The following is a 26,654-nucleotide window of genomic DNA, read 5'->3' as shown; positions in this document are numbered from 1 at the left end:
TTGAAAAACATGGCCGCCATTGGTCGAGCAATGTTCAGCAGCTATTAGACAAGCTTAATGAAGGCTGAAATTTCTTAAAATTATCTTGGTTTTTCTTTGATTTAAGTGCTTATAGGATTTGCACAATATTAAGTAATATCTTTTAATGTTTTTACTGGCCCTAAACGGCTTGAACCCCGATAAATGCTGTTTGCAGCTATATATTTTTAAAATTATTATTATTCTGCCCTAAAACTGATTGTCCAGACCAAACTGTAAGGCCTAGTAAGCTGAAACTTAGAGGGAAGATAGTACCCCAGAATGTTATAGTGTCACAACACTTTGGCCTGATCGGCCAGATGGTAGCGCTATAGCATTTTAGCATTTTTAGAAAAATGGCCATAAATTTTGAACCACTGGTCACAGACTCACGTTGATCCGATTGACTTCAAAATTTGCATACAGTGTCCTTGTCTCAGTTGCCATCAACGTCTATGAGCACATTCACGTATGTTGAAAAACCTGGCTGCCATCTGCCAATCAAATTTCAGTAGCTATTAGACAAGGTTACCAATGGCTTCCAATGTTCTTCCAGGAAACTTTGTATATGGCTTGATTCATGTGTCCATCACAAAGACAAATCTGCCTGATTCCATCCTTGCTGAAGCACCCCCAGATCATCAGTGATCCTCCGCCAAATGTCACAGTGGATGAGAGACTCTGTGGCTTGTAGGCCTCGCCAGGTCTCCATCTAACCATTAGACAACCAGGTGTTGGGCAAAGCTGAAAATTTTACTCATCAGAGAAGATGACCTTACTCCAGTCCTCTACGGTCCAATCCTTATGGTCTTTTGCAAACCTCAGCCTGGCTCTTCTTTGTTTCTCATTGATGAAGGGCTTTTTTCTAGCTTTGCACGACTTTAGCCCTGGACTTAGGAGCCTGTTTCCAAACATCCTTGTCATGCACTTCATTCCATCTACCATTTGCCATTCTTTTTGTAGGTCACTTAATGTCATCCTACGGTTGTTGAGGGACATTTGAATGAGTTCACGGTCATCCTGGTCAGTGGAGAGTCGTTTTTGCCCTCTGCTGGTCTGTAGCTTTGTCGTCCCCAATGTCTGCTGCTTGACCTTGTTCTTATGGACTGCCATCTTTGAAATTTAAGGATGGAAGCAACCCAATGCTCACTGTATCCCTCTGCCAGTAAAGCCAGAACTGAACCCTTCTTTTCCTCACTCAAAACTTTCCTTTTCAACTCTTTTGGCATGGTCAATAGTTAGTTTTTGATTCCTTTTACATTTGAGGTACTACAAGCACTGTCTTTACCATCCAGCTGGTTCTATTGCAAGAGGATAGTGATGACCTTTTGTGATAGTGATAAGCAGTGGTTTTTATATCATTAAATAAGGTTTGGTTCAGTTAATCACCTAATCAGTACCTCATTCGGTAGAATGAGGTGTGCCTGTGTTGGAATTCAACAGACCTCAATACATGTAGAGATTTACACTCTCTCTCTCTCTCTCTCTCTCTCTCTCTCTCTCTCTCTCTCTCTCTCTCTCTCTCTCTATATATATATATATATATATATATATATATATATATATATATATATATATATATAATACAGATAGGACAGTGAGTAATATAGAGTGGGAAAGAAATAGAAACACAGAATGCGAGAGAGAGAGAGAGAGAGAGAGAGAGAGACCCAGCCCCTAGTGGCGTAGTATACATGACAGGAAGCCAGTAGCAGTAGAGCCGCATTGGATTTAAACACGCATAGGGGACTGCAATTGGAAGCCCTGGCCATTTCTACACGAAGCGAAGCAGTTACGCGACAAACAAAAATGCATCTAAAGGAACACGGCGTTGGATCTTCGGATCCCTGAAACGTTGGGGAAACATTTTTTTTATGTTGATCCGTTTGGTTTCTAAGCCAAGCCTCTACGCTCAGCGATTTGTTAGAGCAAGTTAAAAAGCAGAGGAGCTCGGAAATGAGCTCCCCCAACACACAGCAAGAGGACATGAATAAAAAGACATGTTTTTTTAACATCAAAATATTCCTAGTGTCGGAATGTGCACTAATGCTGGCGCAGGGGACAGTCGGCGCGTACTTGGTGAGCCATTTCGCCTTTCCTCATGTTTCCGGTCGCAAAGGCCCGGAAACTTACGTACACGAGTAAATGTTTTACTCGTGTACGTATATAATTTGCAATTATGTCTAGAAGGCCGTGGTGTGTGTGTGTGTGTGTGTGTGTGTGTGTGTGTGTGTGTGAGAGTGAGAGAGAGAGAGAGGTTATACGTGAAAGGTAAACTATAATTTTGCTGCATAAACAAGTGGCTCTTACCGTCACATCACAAAATGAACATGGGATTTTTTTTGCATAGTTACCGCACTGCAAAATAATGTAGGCTACAAGTGTACAATAAACAGATAAAAGGCCCCTGGAGATCATTACTGAGCTATTAAGTTAGCCTTGTTCCGAGATATCGTACAGACATTAGTGATATTTTAATGCTACAGACAGAGACAGAGTTGCTAACCAGAATATAAGCAGACATACAGTGCCCTCCACTAATATTGGCACCCTTGGTAAATATGAGCAAAGAAGGCTGTGAAAAAATGGTCTTTATTTTTTGATCTTTTGTTAAAATTTTTTTTTACAAAAATACTCAGCTCCCATGGATATCAAACAATTACAAACAAAACACAGGTTTATGAAAAGTAAATCTTTGTTAAATATATGTGTGACACAATTTATATATGTGTGTATGTATTGTATTGTATGTGTATTTGTGTGTGTGTATATAGTGTATATTATTATTATTATATGTGTATAATATTGTAATTATATATAGTATATTCCCATTGACATTTAAAAATTTTTAGTACACCTGGGTGACTAGGAACAAGCAATTCCTGTTTCACTGTTTCATAGGGGTATAATATGAGGTAACACATAGGCCATATTCCCATATTCCCTTAGTTATTCATAACAATGTGTAAGACCAAGGAATATAGCTGTGATGTGCAGCAAAAGGTTGTTGAGCTTCACAAAATGGCAGAGATGGGGACTCGAATCACACTTAAGTCGCATTGAGTGGCGGCGACAATAAAATGGGCGCCTCGAATAAAGAATAAAACCGCTGAAAAGCGAAAGTGAAAGAAAAAGAATAAAGCACCTTTTGAGTTGTTCTAAGCATGCGTCCAGCTTTCTCATTCCCTACCTTTATCGCTGATGAAGCAATTGTCTCCAGGGGGCAGTGGCCAAATCTGACATTCATCCAATGACTGTGAAGAAAGTATTAAAGCCTTTCATCAAAGGGTTGTCAGCTTTCCCTCAAACTGGGTACACATGAGGTCAAGCCATAGAAGTCCTTTTTGTCCCACTTAGTTTTTTATGCAGTAATTTTTCTTTTGTAATGTTGCATTGTTTGATACAAAAAACATGAATATAAATAAATATAAATGGGCTGAGAGAACATGTTTCTTATTCATTTAGATAGACATCAAAATGGTAGGCCTTTGGATGTTGGAAATATGTCCCACATTTGGTCCATTTGCATCTTGTCACCCTACTCCAAAGGGCAGTTTGAAGGGGGAGTAAGCAAGCTAGTCATGCTGTAAGATTGCTTCAAACTGAATTTCCAGTAAAAAATAACTTAAAAATTTAGTTCCGAGTTACCATTATGCTTGAGCCCCACACCTTTTAGCTCCCCAAAGCTCTCACAGTGGAAGGTAAACTGAAAGAATTATTGCTGAAAATAGAACAAAGACTTGAGACTTGACTTGGACTCCACCTCAGAGACTTGAGACTTGACCTGGACCTCAGTGACTTATGAACATGTCTGCAAAATTGGAAGTGGCTATCAGAAAATAGCACAAGCATTGTAAATGCCCATTTCCACCATCAGTGCAATAATTAATCAGTTCCAGTCAACTGGAAATGTTATGAATCAATCTGGAATTGGACGTGCGTCTACAGTGCCCTCCTGTACTATTGGCACCCTTGGTAAATATGAGCAAAGAAGGCTGTGAAAAATTGGATTATCTTTATTGTTTAACCTTTTGATCGTTTGTTAAAAAATTTCACAAAAATAATTTGCTTTCATGGATGTCAAACAATTGCAAACAAAACACAGGTTTATCAAAAAAAAATCTTTGTTAAATATAGGTGTGCAACAATTATTGCACCCTTTTAGTCAATACTTTGTGCTACCTCCCTTTGCCAGGATAACAGCTTCTCCTATAATGCCTGATTAGGTGGAGAATACATGGCAAGGCATTTGAGACCATTCCTTCATACAGAATCTCTCCAGCTCCTTCACATTTCGAGGTCCACACTGGTGGACTCTCCTCTTCAGTTCACCTCAGATCTTTTCTCTGGGTTTCAAGTCAGGGGACTGGGATGGCCATGGCAGGACCTTGATTTTGTGGTCAGTAAACAATTTTTGTGTTGATTTTGATATATGTTTTGGATCATTGACCTGCTGAAAGATCCAACCATGGCCCATTTTTCTGGCAGAGGCAATGAGGTTTTCATTTAATATCCGTTGATATTTGATAGTCCATGATGCCATGTATCCTAACAAAATGTCCAGGTCCTCTGGCAGAAAAACAGCCCCAAAACATTAAAGAACCACTACCATATTTTAACCGAACCGTGGGCATGAGGTACTTTTATATGACTACCTCTCTGTGTGTGCCAAAACCACCTCTGGTGTTTATTGCAAAAAAAAGATATTTTGGTTTAATCTGACCATAGAACCTGATCCCATTTGAAGTTCCAGTAGTGTCTGGCAAACTGAAGATGATTGAGTTTGTTTTTGGATGAGAGTAGAGACTTTTTTCTTGAAACCCGTCGAAACATCTTGTGGTGATGTAGGTGACTTTGGATTGAAGTTTTGGAGACTTTCTGAATGCCAAGACGCAACTAACTTCTGCCATTCTCCAGCTGTGATCCTTGGACATTTTTTGGCCACTTGAACCATCCTCTTCACAGTGTGCTGAGACAATATAGACACAGATCCAGTTACAGGTTGATTCTTAACATTTCCAGTTGACTGGAGCTTCTTAATTATTGCCCTGATGTTGTAAATGGGCATTTTCCATGCTTGTGCTATTTTCTTATAACCACTTCCCCTTTTGTGAAGCTCAACAACTTTTTGCCACACATCACAGCTATATAACTTGGTCTTACCCATTGCTATGAATGACTAATAGAATTTGACCTATGTGTTACCTCATATCTCATACCCCTGTGAAACAGGAAGTAATGGTTGAACAATTTCCTGTTCCTAGTCACCCAGGTGTACAAAATTTTTTTTTAAATATCAATGGGAATATACGTCAAATATATTGTTCTCAAATGAATACATAGGGGTGCCAATAATTGTTGCTCACCTACATTTAACAAAGCTTTTTGTTTTTTCTGATAAACCTGTGTTTTGTTTGCAATTGTTTGATATCCATGAGAGCAGAGTATTTTTGTGAATAGTCCGAACAAAAGATCAAAAGTTTAAACAATAAAGAAAATTTTTCACAGCTTTCTTTGCTCATACTTACCAAGGGTGGGCATTTTATGTGTGTGTGTGTGTGTGTGTGTATATATATATATATATATATATATATATATATATATATATATATATTTGTCGTTAAACGGGGCACTCAGAAAGCGAAGGACAGGTTTAAGCGCCTTGCTGACAAGAGAGACAGGAGGAAGGCGCGGCAATTTCAGCCACAGCATGCGACTCAATTTGTTTGCGGCAACGGCAACCGGGACTGCCACTCTCGGGTTGGCTTGTACAGCCACTCGAGAAGGTGCGAATAAAATAAATTCACCCGAAACGGATGCTACACCATCGTCTCCCGAAGACGGAAGGATGCCCATGGAATATATATATATCTTAGATGGATGTGTATATATGTATAGATGGTTATGTATATATGTATGTATGTGTGTGTATGTGTATATATATATATATATATATATATATATATATATATATATATATATATACATACACACACACACACAGTATCTCACAAAAGTGGGTACACCCCTCACATTTTTCTAAATATTTGATTATATCTTTTCATGTAACAACACTGAAGAAATGACATTTTGCGACAATGTAAAGTAGTGAGTGTACAGCTTGTGTAACAGTGTAAATTTGCTGTCCCCTCAAAATAACTCAACACACAGCCATTAATGTCTAAACCGTTGGCAACAGAAGTGAGTACACCCCTCAGTGAAAATGGCCAAATTGGGCCCAAACTGTCAATATTTTGTGTGGCCACCATTATTTTCCAGCACTGCCTTAACCCTCTTGGGCATGGAGTTCACCAAAGCTTCACAGGTTGCCACTGGAGTCCTCTTCCACTCCTCCCATCACGGAGCTGGTGGATGTTAGAGACCTTGTGCTCCTCTACCTTCCATTTGAGGATGCCCCACAGATGCTCAATAGGGTTTAGGTCTGAAGACATGCTTGGCCAGTCCATCACCTTCACCCTCAGCTTCTTTAGCAAGGCAGTGGTCGTCTTGGAGGTGTGTTTGGGGTCGTTATCATGCTGGAATATTGCCCTGCGGCCCAGTCTCCGAAGGGAGGGGATCATGCTCTGCTTCAATATGTCACAGTATATGTTGGCATGCATGGTTCCCTCAGTGAACTGTAGCTCCGCAGTGCCGGCAGCACTCATGCAGCCCCAGACCATGACACTCCCACCACCATGCTTGACTGTAGGCAATACACGCTTGTCTTTGTACTCCGCCACACGCTGGACACCATCTGAACCAAATAAGTTTATCTTGGTCTCATCAGACCACAGGACATGGTTCCAGTAATCCATGTCCTTAGTCATGTCCTTGACCCCTCACCCCTTCAACCTCTGCAGCAATGCTGGCAGCACTCATACATCTATTTCCCAAAGACAACCTCTGGATATGATGCTGAGCACGTGCACTCAACTTCTTTGGTCGACCATGGCAAGGCCTGTTCTGAGTGGAACCTGTTCTATTAAACCGTGGTATGGTCTTGGCCACCGTGCTGCAGCTCAGTGTCAGGGTCTTGGCAATCTTCTTATAGCCTAGGCCATCTTTATGTAGAGCAACAATTCTTTTTTCAGATCCTCAGAGAGTTCTTTGCCATGAGGTGCCATGTTGAACTTCCAGTGATCAGTATGAGGGAGTGTGAGAGCGATGACACCAAATTTTACACACCTGCTCCCCATTCACACCTGACACCTTGTAACACTAACAAGTCACATGACACTGGAGAGGGAAAATGGCTAATTGGGCCCAATTTGGACATTTTCACTGAGGGGTGTACTCACTTTTGTTGACAGCGGTTTAGATATTAATGGCTGTGTGTTGAGTTATTTTGAGGGGACAGCAAATTTACACTGTTACACAAGCTGTACACTCACTACTTTACATTGTAGCAAAGTGTCATTTCTTCAGTGTGAGGGTTGTACTCACGTTTGTGAGATACTGTATGTGTGTGTGTGTGTGTGTGTGTACATATGTATATAACACGTGTGTGTGTGTGTGTGTGTGTGTGTGTGTGTGTGTGTTAGGGCTGCACGATTATGGCCAAAGTGATAATCTAGATTATTTTGTTCAATATTGAGATCTCGATTATTTATCACGATTATTCATTGATTTTAGTGACCACATATTTTTATTGCACTTTCACATTTAAATAAACAGAGCGCTGCTTTCACCTCCATGTTTTGCTACATTCCTGCTAATGTAGAAATCTTTGCATCCAATTAGACTGATCCTTAAAGTGCATCATCTTGTAGAAGCAAAATATAAATAAAATTGTACCCAATATACAGGATAAGTAAAAATAAAAATGCCATCAACCAAATGAAAATATGCATCAAATATAACAATATGCAATCAAATGAAAACAATTCAGGCGTACGCAGAAAAGGCAATAACAGTGTTTACAGGAGGAGAGATGCAAGACAGTTTCTTTTTCAATTCCTAGACAGTTTCTAATTACAAAAATTTAGGAGCACAGTTGAAGTTGAAGTTTATTTATTTATTTATTTATTTGTTTATTTATTTATTTATTATAGATGGTAACTTTAATGTGCCACAATATACCACACAAGTAGGCATGAGAAAACTTGAGCTGGTCAATTATGACAGAATTTAGGAACATAATGTGAGCTATGACAAATTAATTTACCTTCTGATAAACTAAATGTAATATTTTCAGTTATTTTACAGGCTATATGCAAAAAACAACCGTTAATCTGTTTCACCTTGTAAACAAATACAATAAACTTCAATGTTCAGCCTTTGAAGTCTGCTCCTCTTAAATTTATTTAAAGCTACACTATTAGACATTTTCCGCTGTCATGGTTCTGGGTTGGGGTCAGTTCTCGAACTGCTCTGTGTATATTGTGTATATATCTGAATAATCTCATATAGGGTGTGATTGGATGAGTTCATTTACCCATCAGATGCAAAGTGCTGTAGTTTAATGGTGTTCAATAGAGATGCATCGATCAGGATTTTTACGACCAAAACCGATCCAGATACCAATCTTTTTTTGTTTAAGCTTGCGTGGGAGCCTGGAGCCTATCCCAGGCAACTCAGGGCACAAGATAGTGGACACTCTGGACACAAGCACACACACATTCACACACTACAGACTACTTGGAAAATGCCAGTCAGCCTACAGTGCATGTCTTTGTACTGGGGGAGCATACCCCTAAGGCATTGGGAGAACATGTAAGCTCCACACACTCTGAAAGATGCAGCATTTGAAATCCCCAATCCCAGAGATGCGAGAAAAAAAGTGATAACCACTAAGCCACCATGCACAAACAGTGTAAATGACCAGATAAAATTAGTACTCACAACTCATCATATTAAATCACTAATGTCATATTTACTTATCTAGGTTAAGTGATGAGAACTCAATAACTGAATATTGCTTAAAGAAATCAATCTTATTGAAGTACTTCAATACTCGTGTAACTCAAGTTTTTATTACTCAAATAACATTAGCTTAAACCTAGACCAAACCTTTCAAATTTCACATGTTGTTGTGTTCTTTCATTTAACTTCATTTCACTTCAATAGGGAAGTTTTGTAAAGGTCCCTTTCATGAAATTCCTTGCTTATAAAGGTTCAGATAAGTGACTATCATGACTGAATGACAACAACAGTTACCTTTAATGCTTGACCATTAATGTGGAGTCCATGACTAATCATGGTGTCAGGTGATGGTCTGTGTGGAGTTTCACATGTTCTCCCCATATTTGTGTGGGTTCCCTCTGGATTCCGTGGTTTCGGCCCACCTCCCAAATCTTGCCAGTAGGAAAACTGGCCAAGATAAATTGCCTCTAGGTGCAAAAAAGTGTGTGAGTGGTGCCCTGCAACAGGTGTTCTCGAAACAGGTTCCAGGTCCACCAGCAACGTAATAATAGTGAGCTGTTATATTTTTAACATAAGTCCTCTCTGAAAGTATCAGAATGGCAAGACCAATTCTTTTGTTTTTGATATAAATTGAAGACATTTGGTGTTGAGATAAAAAGATGAACATGAGTTGAGAGCTAAGTATTTCAGCATTCATTTCCTGATATTTACATCTAGATGTGTTAAACAACTTAGAACATGGAACATTTTGTTTGAACCCACCCATTTTTCAAGTGACCAAAAATATTGAAACATGTGACTGACAGGTGTTTCTTGTTGCTCAGGTGTGCCCTGATTAACTGATTAAACAATTGATAGCTCTGAATTGAGCTCTTGGATTGAGCCCTGGATTTTGTTTGTAAAGAATGCATTTGTTGTTAAAAGGGATAAACAAACATGAAGACCAGAGAGATTTGGGAGAAAAGCAAGCCATTTTGAAGCTGAGAAAAAGAGGGGAAATAAACCAGAGCCATTGTACAAGCATTGGATATAACAATACAACAATTTGGAATGTCCTAAAAAAGAAAGAAACCACTGTTGTACTAAAAACCAGACATCAAATAGGTCAGCCAAGGTAAACAATAGCAGGTGATGACAGAACATTGTGAGAGCTGTGAAGAAAAACCTCACAACAACAGTCAATGGCATCAGCAACAATCTCCACAGGGCAGGGGTGAAGGTATCACAATTCACCATTCAAAGAAGACATTTATAGCAGAAATACAGAGGCCATACCATAAGATGCAATGCACTTGGCAGCAGCAAGAATCTGTAGGCCAGATTGGAATTCACAAAGGAATACAGGGATGAGTCACAAAAGAATGGAAGATGAACCTCTCTCAACGTGTTGGAAATGCCAAAATGTGGAGAAAGAATGAATCTTCTCATGATTCAAAACATACAAGCTCATTAGTCAAGCGCAGTGGAGGTAGTGTCCTGGCTTGGGTTTGCATGACTGCTTCTGGAATGGGCTCACTAATCTTTATTGATGATGTAACTCATGATGGTAGTAGCAGAATGAATTCAGAAGTCTACAGAAACATTCTGTCTGCCACTTTACAGAGAAATGCATCCAAACTAATTGGGAGGAAGACAATGACCCAAAACACACTGCCTACACAACAAAGGACATTATCAGGGGAAAAGTGGAAGTTTTAATCTGGCCAAGTCAATCACCAGAACTTAACCCAACTGAGCATGTGTTTCACCTCCTGAAGAGGAGACTGCAAATGTTCCTGAAGGTGAACATCAGCGACGGTCAACAGATATGTAAGAATACTTGCTGTCACGTATCGTGACGGAGCGGAGATAGGACGGATGCAATTGCAGTATGAACAGTTGTTTATTTTAAAAGAGAGACAGGCAGACAAATCCAAAACGTGATTCAAAAACGTAATCCAAAACAGGCGAAGGTCAGGCGATCGGCAAACAGGCATACACAGGGTTAAACATGAATCAAGGTCGTGGTCACGGAAAACAGGGTCGGTAAACAAAACGAGAAACATGAACTATGACGAGGAACTGGGAGCGGATAATCCAGCGTGAACTAACTCTAAACATGGAACGCGACTATGACTACTAAACGAACTAATCTAATTGTACGATAATCTTCCGCGTTGTGTGCTGGGAGGCGCGCGGTATATATGTGGACATGATCAGCGTCTAAACTGCTAGCAGCTGAGGGCAATACAGACACACGTGAAATCCCAGCCAATGACAGAACAGGGAGGAGACATGACAGAAACATAAACAAAACACACGTGTCCAGATGTCACTACTGTCAACAATGGAAAAGCAGGTGCTCGCGCATTCGCGGTTGGAGCACGCTGCTTCAAGGGGAAATCATGACACTTGCAAAGCCCCCTTTAGCAAGCTGAAGAAAGACTTCAAACTGTATGCTTCAAATACATACACAAGTAAAGTACAAAGCTAGGAAAATACCTATATTATATTAGCTTTATGTAAACACCTTATATTCATATAGAAATAATAGTTATAGAAAACTAACAAGTGGACAAGTGGCTATCTCACTGTACTGATGAATGCTGCCAGAAATGTACTGAACAATGATGCCAACAATATGAGTGTTCCAGTATTTCAAAATGGAAATGCATCATAGGACTGAATGCAAGTAGCCCATTACATGGCCATTAGGCATGAGAGAGAATTTCAAATGTCTCGAATATCACAATGCAAAATAATGGCAAGACAATTTTTGGCTTGCAATATTTCCATTTAATTTCCATTTAATATTAATTATAAACTCTCCTCTTCATATACAATAGGTGAGAGCAGCAGAGGCACAAAGCATACAGAGCATGAAGTTTGTTAGTGGGAACCTAACAACCTATCAACTGGAGCTGCAACAAGTAATCGATCAACTCGATAATAATCGATTATGAAAATCTTTGTCAACAAATCTCATTACCGATTAGTTGGTCTGCGTGCGGCACGAGGTATTTTACACAGTGCGTTATTTCTGTTCTAAAAACGCATCAGAGAGTTCAGACCAAAGTTGTGTCCCAAATGACGTACTATACACTTACATTATGCACTATATACTATGCCGTCTAGTATATGAATTTTAGAAGGGTAGTATTGTCTCAAATGGAACACTAGTGTTTTATTACTAACTGGAACAATAAGCTGTTTCCCAGTCAATAAAACATGATGTTGACCGCAGGTAATGCGACGCCACTAGCTTTAGCAGAATACCCAGAGTCAATCAAAATGAATTTCTTCAGTTTACTGTTTATGTCAACGTTACCTTTTATACCAAACATCACCTCAGTCACCATAAGATGGAGGCATAACCTTCAAGTGACGGCGGAAAAAATGAGTGACCACCAAGTCCTCTAAGGCAAGGGAACATTTTATAGGAAATCCCACAAAGAAGACTGTAACCTGCAAACTAGTGTGGCACGGATGCATGACAGTGATGCACGTGCACAAACTAATATTTATGTCCAAAATGATCCACGATGTGCAAGGGGTTGGGGAAATTGGTACGAGTTGCTTAAAAGCTTTAGTTTAATTCACGTTTATTGTCATTATATGCTCTATTTGCATGCTTGCAGTGTCAGATCTGTTGTTTATTATAACGTGAGTGATCTATTTGTTGTCACAGCTCGGTCCGATCAGAACTCAAATTCCCAAGATGCAATACTCACTTCTCAGGCACGCATGTGCTCACCATCCCCGGAGTTCTGATCAGACACACCTGGCACCAATCACACACACACACACACACTAGTACTTAGGGAAGACATCCACCCAGAATCTACGCGAAGTATACGCTCAGTAAATTAGTTTGCTGCGGTACCAAGCTCTTCTAGTTCGTTGTTTCTTATAATCCTCGACCCTCGCTTCTCGTCTCGACTACGCTATCTGGATATCCCCATTTGTATTGTTCGCCTGATCGCTTGACCCTTGCTGACTCTACGACTACGCTTCCGGAACTTCCCGACTCTACTCTGTTCACTCGCCTCCCGCGCCTGCTTCCGTACCGTCTCAAGGTTCGTGACAGAATACTTCGCCTATTAATGGAGGCAGCGGGAAATCGCTGGCCGAACGCCATCGAGGGACATGGCCGGATGCTTAGCGAACATGATCAACGTCTCGCCTACCTAACTGAGCAGGTAGCTCGGCTAAATCAAGCTGCGCAGCCTGCTACGGTGCCGACCCCACGCTTCCCTCCCACTCCAGCGCCGGAGAAGTATGATGGAGATCCTGCAGGCTGCCGGGGTTTTTTACTCCAGTGCTCCCTGTTTTTTTCCACGTACCCAGACATGACGGAGAGTCAGAAGATCATCCACTTCATGGAACTTTTAACCGGGAAAGCTCTCCTCTGGGCTACCGCGGAATGGGAACAAGAAGGGAACCGTATCAGCACGTTTGAGCAGCTGACATCACGCTTCCGCACGGTATTCGATCACTCTCCAGACGGCCGGGAGACTGGGGAGGACTTATTGTCCATGGCGCAAGGATCACGGAGTGTGGCGGATTACGCCCTTGAATTTCGCACTGTCGCCGCCCGGAGCGGATGGAATCAACACGCTCTAAAGGCCATGTTTCGCCGGGGATTAAATGCTGACATCTTAACGGAGCTGGCGTGCCGCGATGACCTTTTGACCCTCGACTCACTCATCAGCGTAGCTATCCGCCTGGATCGTCTACTACGTAGCCGCCGCCCCGGACGCGGTGAGGCGGAAGCACTGACACCTGAGCACTCTAGTGAACCCATGCAGCTGGGACAGACTCGGGTGAGCACGCAGGAACGAGAACGACGGCGCCGTGAACACCGTTGTTTCTACTGTGGTGAGAGGGGCCACTTCGTGCCACAATGCCCTCTCAAACAGGGCTCTACCCGAGGGGAAGCCAAAACTGCCAGACCACTTCAGGCAGGGGTGAGTTCCAAACCCATTACCCAGCACTCTGTTCAGTCTGCCTTCGTATTGCCCGTTATAGTGGGTTACTCAAGGGGTTCTTGTGTTTTAGAAGCACTGATCGACTCGGGAGCGGCGGGGAATTTCATTAGCCAAGAGACCGTACACCAATATAATATCCCCGTTCGTCCTCTCTGCACCCCCCGCTGTGTCCAAGCCATTGATGGGGCCCCCATAGGAGAGGGCATAATCACCCACTGCACCGAACCTGTTAACCTCCGAACCAGCGCCCTTCATCTGGAGAAGATCACGTTCCATGTCATAGTGACGGCTCGACACCCAGTGGTTCTCGGTCTCCCTTGGCTCGAACATCACAATCCCCAAATTTCATGGAACCAAAGGGAAATCACGCGCTGGTCAGCTCACTGCATTTCTCACTGTCTTCAAGTCCCGGTGATCTCCGTAGCATCCACCTCCATTGAAAGCCCAGATAAGGCAGATAACGTTCAGATCCCCAGTGTTTACCATGACCTCATAGAGGTATTCAGTAGGAAGAAGGCGAGCGGACTACCTCCCCACCGTGATTACGACTGCGCTATTGATTTGCTCCCAGGCACTACACCACCACGAGGGAGGGTCTACCCGTTAACGATCACTGAGCAAAAGGCCATGGAAGAGTACATTCAGGAGGCGTTGCACCAAGGGTATATACGACCATCCACTTCTCTAGCATCCGCGGGATTTTTCTTCGTGGAGAAGAAGGGAGGAGGTTTACGACCGTGCATCGACTACCGAGGACTAAACCAATGTTGCGTCAAGTACCGCTACCCACTCCCTCTAGTACCAGCCGCTCTGGAACAATTACGCACGGCCACCATTTTCACGAAACTGGACTTGCGCAGTGCATACAACCTGGTCCGGATCCGAGAGGGAGATGAATGGAAGACTGGGTTCAGCACAACTTCAGGCCACTACGAGTATCAGGTCATGCCGTATGGGCTTTCTAACGCCCCCTCGGTCTTCCAATGTTTAATTAACGATGTGTTACGTGACATGCTGGGACGCCATGTGATCGCCTACATCGACGACATACTGATATACTCTGACTCCCGGGAAGAACATGTTCACCACGTTCACCAAGTGCTACAGCGACTGCTCCGTCACCAGCTATATGTGAAAGCAGAGAAGTGTGAATTCCATAAAACCACCATCACGTTTCTGGGCTACGTCATCAGCCCCGAGGGAATCTCCATGGACCAAGAAAAGGTCCAGGCGGTAGTAAGCTGGCCCACACCCACGACCATCAAGGAACTACAGAGGTTTCTGGGGTTTGCAAACTTCTACAGGAGATTTATCAGGAATTTCAGTGCCGTCGCCAACCCCCTCACATCCCTACTAAAGGGGAGACCCAAACGTCTGGCATGGAATTCCACTGCCCAATCCGCCTTCGACAAGCTCAAGAAGGCCTTCACCACTGCACCCCTCATCAAACATCCAGACCCATCCAGACCGTTTATAGTGGAGGTGGACGCATCAGAAACCGGGGTAGGAGCCATTCTGTCCCAACGATTTGGAGAAAAGCCAAAACTTCACCCGGTGGCCTTCTTCTCGCGAAAGCTTTCCCCAGCCGAGAGAAACTACGATGTGGGGAATCGGGAACTCTTGGCAGTTAAGTTAGCGCTGGAAGAGTGGAGACACTGGTTAGAGGGGGCTACACATCCATTTGTCATCTTCACGGACCATAAGAACCTGGAGTACCTTCGCACTGCAAAGCGACTCACACCCCGCCAGGCCCGATGGGCCCTATTCTTCACTAGATTTCAATTCACGTTATCCTACAGACCCAGGTCCAAGAACACAAAGGCGGATGCTCTGTCTCGTCTTGATCAGACAGAAACTGTCAACGAGCAGGAGGAGTACATCATTCGTCCTTCATGTGTTATCAGTGCACTAGAGTGGGAGCTGGACGCGGAACTAGAGCAGATGCCCCAGTCCCAAGTACCTGTAAAGTGTCCTCCTGACAAACTCTTCGTACCTCAAGAGTACCGCCAAGAACTCATCATCTGGGCACACACGGTACTCGGTACGGGACATCCTGGAACACAACGCACACACCATCTCCTGGAAGAGAAGTACTGGTGGCCCAATATGATAGGAGACATACACAAGGTGGTGAAATCCTGTTCATCGTGCGCACAGAGTAAAGTACCTCGGACCCTCCCCGCCGGGAGGCTCAAGCCCTTACCTATCCCCGAACGCCCATGGTCACACGTATCTGTAGATTTCGTAACAGACCTGCCTAGATCCCAAGGAGATACCACAATTCTAGTCGCAGTGGACCGGTTCTCCAAGTCCGTACGCTTCATTCCCTTACCCGCTCTCCCCACTGCATTCAGGACAGCTGAACTTCTATTCCAGCATGTGTTCAGGTATTACGGCATTCCGGAGGAGATTGTCAGTGACAGGGGCCCGCAGTTTACCTCCAGAGTGTGGTCCAGCTTCATGACGAAGATGGGAGTGACGGTGAATCTCACCTCCGGTTATCACCCCCAAGCCAATGGGCAAGCTGAACGAGTCAATCAGGAACTGGGACGATTCCTCCGCACCTTTTGTGCCAACAACCCAGAGGATTGGACAAGTTCTTGCCATGGGCCGAGTACGCCCAGAACTCACTACGCCATTCCGCTACCAATCTCACCCCCTTCCAGTGCGTGCTCGGTTACCAACCCCCTCTGTTCCCGTGGAACGCAACCCCCACCGCAGCTCCGGCCGTTGACCACTGGTTCAAACGTAGTGAGCGTGTCTGGGCTGACACCCATTGACGCCTGAAGGAGACGACAGACACGTACAAACACAAAGCAGATCGCCGCCGCAAAGAACACCCTAACTACCAACCAGGTGATCGGGTATGGTTGTCCACAAAGGACTTGAGACAAGCTCACGGCTGTAAAAAAACTAGCGCCACGATATACTGGACCCTTCAAGATCCTCAAGCGGGTCAATGAAGTCACCTACCGTCTGGAACTGCCACGACACAGCCGCATCTCCCCTTCATTCCACGTATCACGTCTCAAACCTGTTGTTAACGGTCCTCTAGCCACCGAAGTACCAGCTGAAACTCCTCCGAACCCTCTGGAGATTGATGGACAACCGGCTTACCGCGTCAAGAACATCCTCAAATCTAGACGCAGGAGGGGCAAGCTGGAGTATTTGGTCGAGTGGGAAGGTTACGGACCTGAGGAACAGTGCTGGGTTCCCAAGCAGGATATACTGGATCCACAGCTCACCAAGGACTTTCATGTCACTCATCCTCATCTCCCAGGCCCACGACCCCGGGGGAGGCCAAGAAAGAACTCAGCTCCCGGAGTGAGCCCTTTGGGGGGGGGTTCTGTCACAGCTCGGTCCGATCAGAACTCAAATTCCCAAGATGCAATACTCACTTCTCAGGCACGCATGCGCTCACCATCCCCGGAGTTCTGATCAGACACACCTGGCACCAATCACACACACACACACACACACTAGTACTTAGGGAAGACATCCACCCAGAATCTACGCGAAGTATACGCTCAGTAAATTAGTTTGCTGCGGTACCAAGCTCTTCTAGTTCGTTGTTTCTTATAATCCTCGACCCTCACTTCTCGTCTCGACTACGCTATCTGGATATCCCCATTTGTATTGTTCGCCCGATCGCTTGACCCTTGCTGACTCTACGACTACGCTTCCGGAACTTCCCGACTCTACTCTGTTCACTCGCCTCCCGCGCCTGCTTCCGTACCGTCTCAAGGTTCGTGACATTTGTAATGAGGCTGCATTGATCCTCACTCGCAATGTAGATTCGGTGATAAACAGTGGCAGCACAAGTAATATCTGTAATGTCTAATTAAATTGGTAGGATCAAATTAAACATAAGTAAAACAATATGCCTAAAGGCAGTGAGTAACAGAAACCGTAAGGTGCAGTGACCGAGATATCATTATTAATTTAGGACAGTAGTTTAATTATCAGTTGTTTTTTGCATACAGAAAAAATAATGCATGAATACTAATATATAACGTAAACTTACACACATATATATATATATATATATATATATATATATATATATATATATATATATATATACATACACACACACACACACACACACACACAGTATCTCACAAAATTGAGTACACCTCTCACATTTTTGTAAATATTTGATTATATCTTTTCATGTGACAACACGTTGAAATGAACGATAGCAGAGGTTGCACACCGGAAACCAATACTAGCTTTCCTCTCTTTTCCTCTTAACGAGTCGGGACAGAGCTAAACTTAAAGCTAAGCTAATCTTTTGTAGTTTTTCCCGGGTGCTCGTAGGCGTTCTTCTTCTTCTTCACCACTTGTGGACCAACTAAAACACTTGTGCGTATTTGCTGCCCCCATCAGGTACGGAAGAATTGCAACCTCTGTACTTTCGTTACAATCGGTACCAACGGAAATGCATAAAAACAAGTACCATCACGTTTTAAGAATGTTGGTACCGACTTGGTACCGAAGTATCGGCTCTTGTGACATCCCTAATATATACACGTACACAAACACACACACACACACACACACACACACACACACACACATTTTATATATATATGTTAGGGCTGCACAATTAATCGAATATCGATCGCGATTACGATTTTGACTGCCCGCGATTAAATGAACATGATCGACTTTGATATTAATGTTTAAAGTTTGTCCTCCGCTCATAGAAAACTCCGCTGTTTTCTCCACTCAGATCAAGCGCTTCCTAACTACAGCCAATCACATAGTGCGGCGCAGGGATGACGTCATTTTGTAATACCAAAAGCCAGAAACGGAGTTAGGATTTTAGCTCCAGTGCTTGTGCGAGGGGAAATCATGACACTAGCATGATGCTAAATGGCACTACAGAGGTTGTCGAGGACATTAAACGTCATCAGGCAGAACTGGAAAAAACTTTGCAGATAAACTCAGGGCTCTACAGTGCGACCATTTCACTCGCATTTGCGACTGAAAAGTACTTTGTGTGACTGTGAATAAATATTTATTCGCAAAGGTGTGAGTGACCTGTTCGGAGTTGTAGAATATACTCGGAATAAAAACTACAGGTGAACTAACTTTCACCTGCTCGTGTAGACACAGCGGCTTCACACGGAGTAAATTAATAATAATGCAAACGCTACAAGGTGGGTTTAATTCAAACTTCTTTATTAAATAATCAAGAGTAGGAACTGTTCAGTCTGTACACATATAGTACACTGCCGCTCTCCTTCACTAACTCTAATTCACTTCATTTAATCTCACAGTTGCCAGATATCACTAGAAAAGTCAACATCAGTTTCCATGTTTAGATTTATCCCCCCCAAAACACACTATTATCAGCAGACATGGACACTGTACTGGGGAACCCATCTACAACTGATAAACAAAAATAAAACTACTAAAATGTAAAGACAGAAAATGTGCTTAGTTATAAATATATAAATCATTTAATATAAAAAATAGATATTATAATAACTTCATAAAATATAAATAAAATGAGAAATTAAATAATGTTGAATTACTATGGGTTGCATTTAATATCAATCTGACATTAAGCTTAGTTCGCTATTTCCTTAGAAAGCTATTAGCCTTTTTCCTAATATGGATAATTTTTGTGTTAGCCTACTTTTAATTAGGACTCTCTATTGTTTTTAAGATATTTAAAAATAAATATTTTATGTTTGTTTATTTATCAATTAACCAACAGTATTTCTCATTGCTATTATTTTAACTCCATTAACAGTGACCACGAGCAGAGAGCTTACATTTAACTGTTTATGATAGACCCAGTACAATTTGCATGAGAACTTTTTTTGCAGCAGCAGTAGCAACAGCATTTATATTTAGCATTTATATTTAATTTAATGTAGCCTTTATATATATATATATATATATATATATATATATATATATATATATATATATATATATATATAATATATATATATATATATATATTTTATACAGAATACTGTCAGAAGACTTTTTCCCCTGTCAGTTTATTTTTAAACTTTGTTTATGCTTATGAATACATACATTTTTGTTCATATTTCTAAGTATAAAGGGTGTGTACATTTGAACTGGATATATGTACTGAAAGTATATTAAATAACAGAAAAAGTGTCTGAATACATATTTCCCCTCACTGTAGTTAAAAAGCAATAATTCACCGGTGCATTTCTCAAGGATTAATTCCTTGGTGTTGAATGGCAAATTGCCCCACATACATTGATAACACAAAGCCAAAAGCAATCAGAAAATTTTTACCCTCATCTTGAAAATCCATAATCAGTAGTGGATTGCAAAAGAACATGTGGAATCCATAGGCAAAGCTGTATTTTAGGGAGAAGTGAAATTCCATAATCCCAAATCCTTTCCTAAGTGTTGGGACCTATTTTTTGCTGAGGTAACCACATTTCTGCCAGTGAGGGTATATGCATTATTGTACAAGTATGTGAATGCACTTTACTATATGTTGGAGTTACTGCTTGTGGAGCTGGGTCCCCCCAAATAATTCTTAACTGTAAATATAAATGTATATATTTTTTGATTGAGCATACTATATTTGTATTTCTTTTTCATTTGATGAATTGCACTTTAATGAATTGGTAAATGTATCCTAATGAAATGGTTAAAAAAAACAAAACAAAACAAAAAAAAACATGCTTATTGAATTTATATATGCACTTTTCCCAGATTCATTAATGGAAAGGCTGTCAAAAAAAAATAAAATAAATCAATGCTGCTATACTTTCACACTGCACTTTTTCTGTCCGTAATTACCATCAGCAAAGTGTGTTGTGTTTAAACATTTGAACCATGTACAAATAATACATGGAAACTAGAATACCTACAAAAAGAAACATGTTTTCGGCTCAAAATGTCATGGTATTCTTGAAATAAAACATTTCTGGCACAGTATCTTGTGAATTATTTTGACACCACTCAAAAAGCTCAATAATTTTTAATCCAATGTAAAATGTCAATAAAATGTCAATAAATACAATCCAGAATGTCAATCAGAGTGTAAGATAAGCGGTATGGAAAAATGGATGGATTGCTGACTATCATACATTGTTAACTGTAAATATTCTTTACAAAGAATTAGTTATGGACTCTGGCAGGTGACAGAAGCAAAGAAAAAAGCCTTGATATTTCTTACACATTTGAATATGTGAAGATTTCCATCTTATTTCAGTTATAAAAGTTAAATAAAGTAAAATTTTTATTTGCTTATTACAGGTGAGTGTCCTGACAACGCTGGAACGCCGCTTTAACTTGCAGAGTGCTGATGTGGGTGTGATAGCCAGCAGCTTCGAGATTGGCAACCTGGCGCTCATCCTGTTTGTCAGCTATTTTGGCGCCAGAGCTCACCGACCACGTCTGATTGGCTGTGGTGGAATTGTCATGGCACTGGGTGCACTGCTATCTGCACTGCCTGAGTTCCTCACCAACCAGTATGAGTACAAAAGCACTAAAGTCTGGAGGAAAGAGCCAGGACGGGACATGTGCTCCAACATGTCAAGGAGAGATGTGGATGATGGTGGCCTATGCAGCAACAAAGCCAACACCAACATGATGTACCTGCTGCTGATTGTTGCCCAAGTTCTACTAGGTATTGGCGCGACGCCTGTACAGCCTCTGGGAGTGTCCTATATAGACGACCATGTGCAGAAAAAAGACTCGTCTCTCTATATTGGTTAGTCTATTTCCTGCTTCATTTTGTGTTTTGTGCTTGAAAGGTCACCTTGAAATGCCATGTTGAGCAAATATTTGCATTGTGCTAATGTTCCAATTAAGATTTTCTTTAGGCAGGTATAAAAAGGCATGTCATTGTTTACACATAATACAGAAAGTGAACAGTAAAAACTATATTTAAGACTGTTCAATATTCAGTAGCAATTCTCACATTGTATCTCAATTATGGCGCATACAGTGGAATGTTAATGGCAAAGCTGATCCTACTCCGAAGGTTTTTTCCCGTAGGTCAAATTGTAACAGCAGGATTTGTTATGCAAGTATTACCAACAAAATCAAGCAACAAAAATTCAAGCAGCCAGGGAATACCAATCTGCTATTTTGCAAGTTCAAAAGCAAATTCAAAGAGTAGAAACATAAACGTATAGGATTCTACATTATTCTTTTCCATGCATTGAAATATAAAAATATTGAGTGGGGTTTTCTTCCTTTTTTCCCCCATGAGGCTATTTTCCCCACTAACTATTCCACTATCTGTTGACTGTTACTGGTGTTCCACTACATTAAAAACAGTTATAATAGCAAACCTCAGATAACTGTTGTGAATGTTTGTACACAAATTGTTAACAACAGTGCATTTTAACTTCAGGCTTTTTATCTTTGAAGTCCTCATTTGTTATTGGCACCATGAGCACATGGAACAGAAGCTTCATTCCATTATGAAGTCACCATTGTTTATATTGGTCCAGACTGAATCACACTCACATTAAAAGGGCTTTAAATCAAACCTGAGTAATAACCCGCTAACAGCATGGCAGTAACAATTCCAGTGGTTTGTATTTCAGTATGGTTCTATCAGTAATGATTTGCCTTTAAGCAAAGTCCAGGCCTCTCTCATTCTTTTTCTATTGATTAGTTAGCAGATTATTTATTTTCGATTAATCAGATGTGTGTGTGTGTGTGTGTGGGGGGGGGGGGGGGGGCAAACTTTCAGTACCATTTTTTAATTTATTTAAAATAAAATCCACAAACTGAGTGTTACAAATATAAACTAAAGAAAAGAACCCAATACACACAGACACACACCAGAATATATATTATTAATTTAGGACTGTAGTTTATTTCAGTGCTTTTTGTGCATCCATAAAAAGTAATGCATAAATACTTATATATGTGTATGTAAAATTTTATATATCAGTTTGTATTGTATAATAGTATTTATGCATTACTTTTATGGATGCACAAAAAGCAGTGAATTAAACTACAGTCTTAAATTAATAATAAAAACTCAGTTTCTGTCACAGAACGGGACTGGAGGCGGATGCAGGTGCAGGTCACACTCTTTATTATTTAAACAAGAAACAAATTAACAGATAAACAAACACAGGGAGCGCGGTCTCTACTGACTATACACACTCTGGTCTCCTAGCTACGACCGCTAGCATGCTACACCTTAGCATATACCGTTACACTTCCTTGACGAACCAAACCAACTATAATACTGCGCGCTGTGCGCAGTCACACGGGGGGTTTAAATAACAAACCTAATTAAACTAAAACATTAACACCTGGGGCAAATCAGAGACATGCTCAAACTTAACTCAGTGTCCAAGTGGGAAGTGAACGAAAACAAAAGAGTCACGTGACCAGTCAGCAGCCGTACCGCAGTGCCCTCTGCTGGCCGTGGCGTAACAGAACCCCCCTCCAAAGGGTGCTCCTCCCGGAGCACCAAGAACCCCCCTCCAACGGGGGTCCCGGGCCCCTGTGCGAACTGTCTTTCGCTGCGACAGAAAGCGAAGCAGCCTCTGTCGGGCAGCAGAGGAGCAGAGCAGCATCCCCACCGGGGTTGAAAGTCAGAGCACCGCCCCTGGCGCCGCTGGGACGCAGGACACCGCCCCTGGGATGCTGGGCACCACCCCCGGCAGCTCTGGAACTCTGGGTGCCACCCTCGGCGGCACTGGAGGGCTGGGCGGCCTCCTCGGCCGGGTGGGGCAGCGGGACGGCCTCCTCGGCCGTGCAGGGCAGCCGGACGGCCTCCTCGGCCGTGCAGGGCAGCCGGACGGCCTCCTCCGCCGTGCAGGGCAGCGGGACGGCCTCCTCGGCCGTGCAGGGCAGCGGGACGGCCTCCTCGGCTGGGCTGGACAGCGGGACGGCTTCCTCGGCTGGACTGGGCAGCAAGGCGGCTTTCTCGGCCGTGCAGGGTAGCGGGACGGCCTCCTCAGCTGGGCTGGACAGCAGGACAGCTTCCTCGGCCGTGCAGGGCAGCGGGACGGCCTCCTCCACTGGGCTGGACAGCAGGACAGCTTCCTCGGCCGTGCAGGGTAGCAGGACAGCCTCCTCAGCTAGGCTGGGCAGCAGGGCGGCCTCCTCGGCTGTGCAGGGCGGCGGGACGGCCACCTCGGCTGTGCAGGGCGGCGGGACGGCCTCCTCGGCCGGGCTGGACAGCGGGGCTGCCTCCTCGGCCGTGCAGGGCAGCGGGACAGCCTCCTCGGCCGTGCAGGGCAGCGGGACAGCCTCCTCGGCTGTGCCGGGCAGCGGGACAGCCTCCGCGGCTGTGCAGGGCAGCGGGACAGCCTCCTCAGCCTGTCCCTCTGAGGTCGCCATGTTGACCTCAGGTGAGAGCTCCACAGCTTACTCTCCCAAGTGTGTTTTCAGAAGAGAAGTAACGTAATGAGTAAATGCCCCATCCTGCGCGCAGACCATCTAATCGATAACGAGATTTGTTGACAATGATTTTCATAATCGATTATTATCAATTTTATCGATTAGTTGTTGCAGTTCTAGTGAAATGCATTGCATATGTTCTATGTATGTTCATCTCATCATTTATGCAGTTATCCAATCAGCCAATCATGTGGCGTTGTGGAAACAATCTTTCCAGCCTAAAAACGTCAGTCAAAACTTCAGAGACAAAGGGTTTGTAGACATCAAAAAGTAATCAAACTTTATTGAAACAATAAAGTGAGGCAGTCTGCAGAAAGTCTAAATTATGCAAACACACATGCCCTTTTATACCTTTCTACAACAACGAGCTCATTTTAGGTGGGGTTTTACATTTTCTCATTAAAAAAAGACCAATCTTCTTTGCCACAATTAATTATTCATGCCTGTATGATATCTTACATTTGTGGCGCATGTGTAGTTAATTGATTTTTAGAAAGGTTTTATAAGGGCAAGGTTTCTTCTACTCTGTCTCAAATTCACCTCTACACCTTGAATTTCTGGCTCTCACCCGATTCACTTCCACTACCTTAATGATTTCCTGGCTTTTTTCCCAGCCTGATACTTGAGGCCTTACCTCAGCCCGATACTGGTTTGCAAGCTTCAAAGTGGTCTTAATTGGAAAGCAGTTTCAGCAAATGTCTAAATGCTAATTTATTGCTGTGCAGAAAAGTACAGGATGATACAGAAAAACAACTACTGTGCAGTAAGACACGGAATTCCTCTAACTCAGTACACAGATAGAATATAACTTGATTAGAAAGTGTTCTATGGTTTTAGATTATGTTTCTAAATATTGATTATAGATATAGATTATGCTTTATTAATATATCCAAATGTTAGTTATACATATTGGTTATGCTTTATCAATATATTCTATAGTGGCAGCAGTACAATGCATAAAAAGATGCAGATATAGGTCAAGAGCTTCAGATAATGTTCACATCCAACATCAGAAAGTGTGATATCTCTTACTTTAACTGTGGTGTGGTTGTTTGTGCCAGATGTACTGGTTTGAGTATTCTAGAAACTGCTGATCTCCTCAGAATTTCACACACAGCAGTCTCTACAGTTAAAAACATGAATGAGCGGCAGTTCTGTTGGTGGCCATGCCTTGTTGATAAGACAGTACAGAGGAAAATGGCCAGCTTGGTTTAAGCTGCCAGGAAGGATATTGTAAATCAAATAATCACTCTTTACAACTGTGGTGAGCAGAAAAGCATCTTAGCATGCACAAAACATCAAATCTTGAGGTAGATGGGCTACAACAGCAGAAGACCACAGTGGGTTCAACTCCTGACAGCTAAGAACAGAAATCTGAGGCTATCATGGGCACAGACTCACCCAAACTGGACAGTTGAAAATTAGAAAAAAAAAATCAACTGGCCTTTTTTCAGTCTTCAACTCTCCAGCAGCTTTCCGTGGGTTGACTCTGTGTAGCGTTTTCCTCACATCAGCTGTGAATAGACACAACACCTGGTCATTGGTAAGAGGGGTGATCTTCTTCGCCATCACATCATTCTGCACCTCAAATTGAGTGTAAAAGTTGTTCATCACATCTGGAAGGGAGGCATCACTGTCATAGGCATGTGATGTTGTCTAAGTGCCCTGCCACATGCACCACGTGTCGCAGCTATCCATGAAGTGTCTGTGGATTTTCTGGGCGTGTGCGCTTTTTGCCTCTCTGATGGACCAGGACAGTTTGGCTCTTGCTATTCTAAGGTCTGCCTTGTCACCTGCCCTGAAGGCAGAGTCTTGAGTTCTCAGCAGTGCATGCACCTCTGTAGTCATCCATGGCTTCTGGTTGGAGCATGTGGTGATGGTCTTGGAGACAGTGAGGTCATCCATGCACATACTGATGTAGCTGGTCACTGATGTTGTGTATTCCAAGTTGGTGCAGTTGCTGTCGGTTTCAGCCTCCCTGAACATGTGCCAGTCAGTGTGCTCAAAACAGTCTTGAAGAGCAGAAATGACTCCTGCTGGCCAGGTTTTCACTTGCTTCAAAACTGGTTTGGAGCATCTGACGAGCGGTCTGTATGCTGGGATTAGCAAAACCGAGATATAGTCTGAGTAGCTGAGGTCGGGGCGGGTCTCTGCCAGGGATGTTTGTGTAAACATGTTTGCTGCTCTCATTGCAAAGTTCACATGTTGATGGAATTTAGAGAGCACTGATTTCAGATTCGCATGGTTCAAATCTCCAGTGATGATAAACAGTCAATCATAGTGCGTGTTCTGCAGTTAGCTAATTGCCCCATACAGTTCACCGAGTGCATGCTTAGCATTAACACTGGGGGGAATTTATACTGCAATAGGACAGTGGTGAATTCCCGTGGTAAATAAAATGATCTGCATCTAACAGTCACAAAC

General features: G+C 42.6%; 1 protein-coding gene across 2 annotated transcripts in view; it reads left to right on the top strand.

Annotated features, from left to right (window-relative positions):
* The first annotated feature begins 1,713 nt into the window (after positions 1-1,713).
* slco3a1a (solute carrier organic anion transporter family member 3A1a) overlaps positions 1,714-26,654 on the top strand; it is an 85,840-nt gene continuing 60,899 nt past the window's right edge. For both annotated transcript variants that reach the window (XM_047153478.2, XM_047153477.2), the window contains exons 1-2: positions 1,714-2,097; positions 21,111-21,567. In XM_047153478.2, coding sequence (XP_047009434.1) covers positions 1,975-2,097; positions 21,111-21,567 — 580 coding nt within the window. In that variant the 5' untranslated portion in view covers positions 1,714-1,974. The remainder of the gene's footprint in view (positions 2,098-21,110; positions 21,568-26,654) is intronic.

This window comes from Ictalurus punctatus, chromosome 4 (assembly GCF_001660625.3).
Source record: "Ictalurus punctatus breed USDA103 chromosome 4, Coco_2.0, whole genome shotgun sequence".
In the NCBI taxonomy this organism is placed as follows: domain Eukaryota; kingdom Metazoa; phylum Chordata; class Actinopteri; order Siluriformes; family Ictaluridae; genus Ictalurus; species Ictalurus punctatus.
This window is presented reverse-complemented; position numbering and strand designations above follow the sequence as displayed.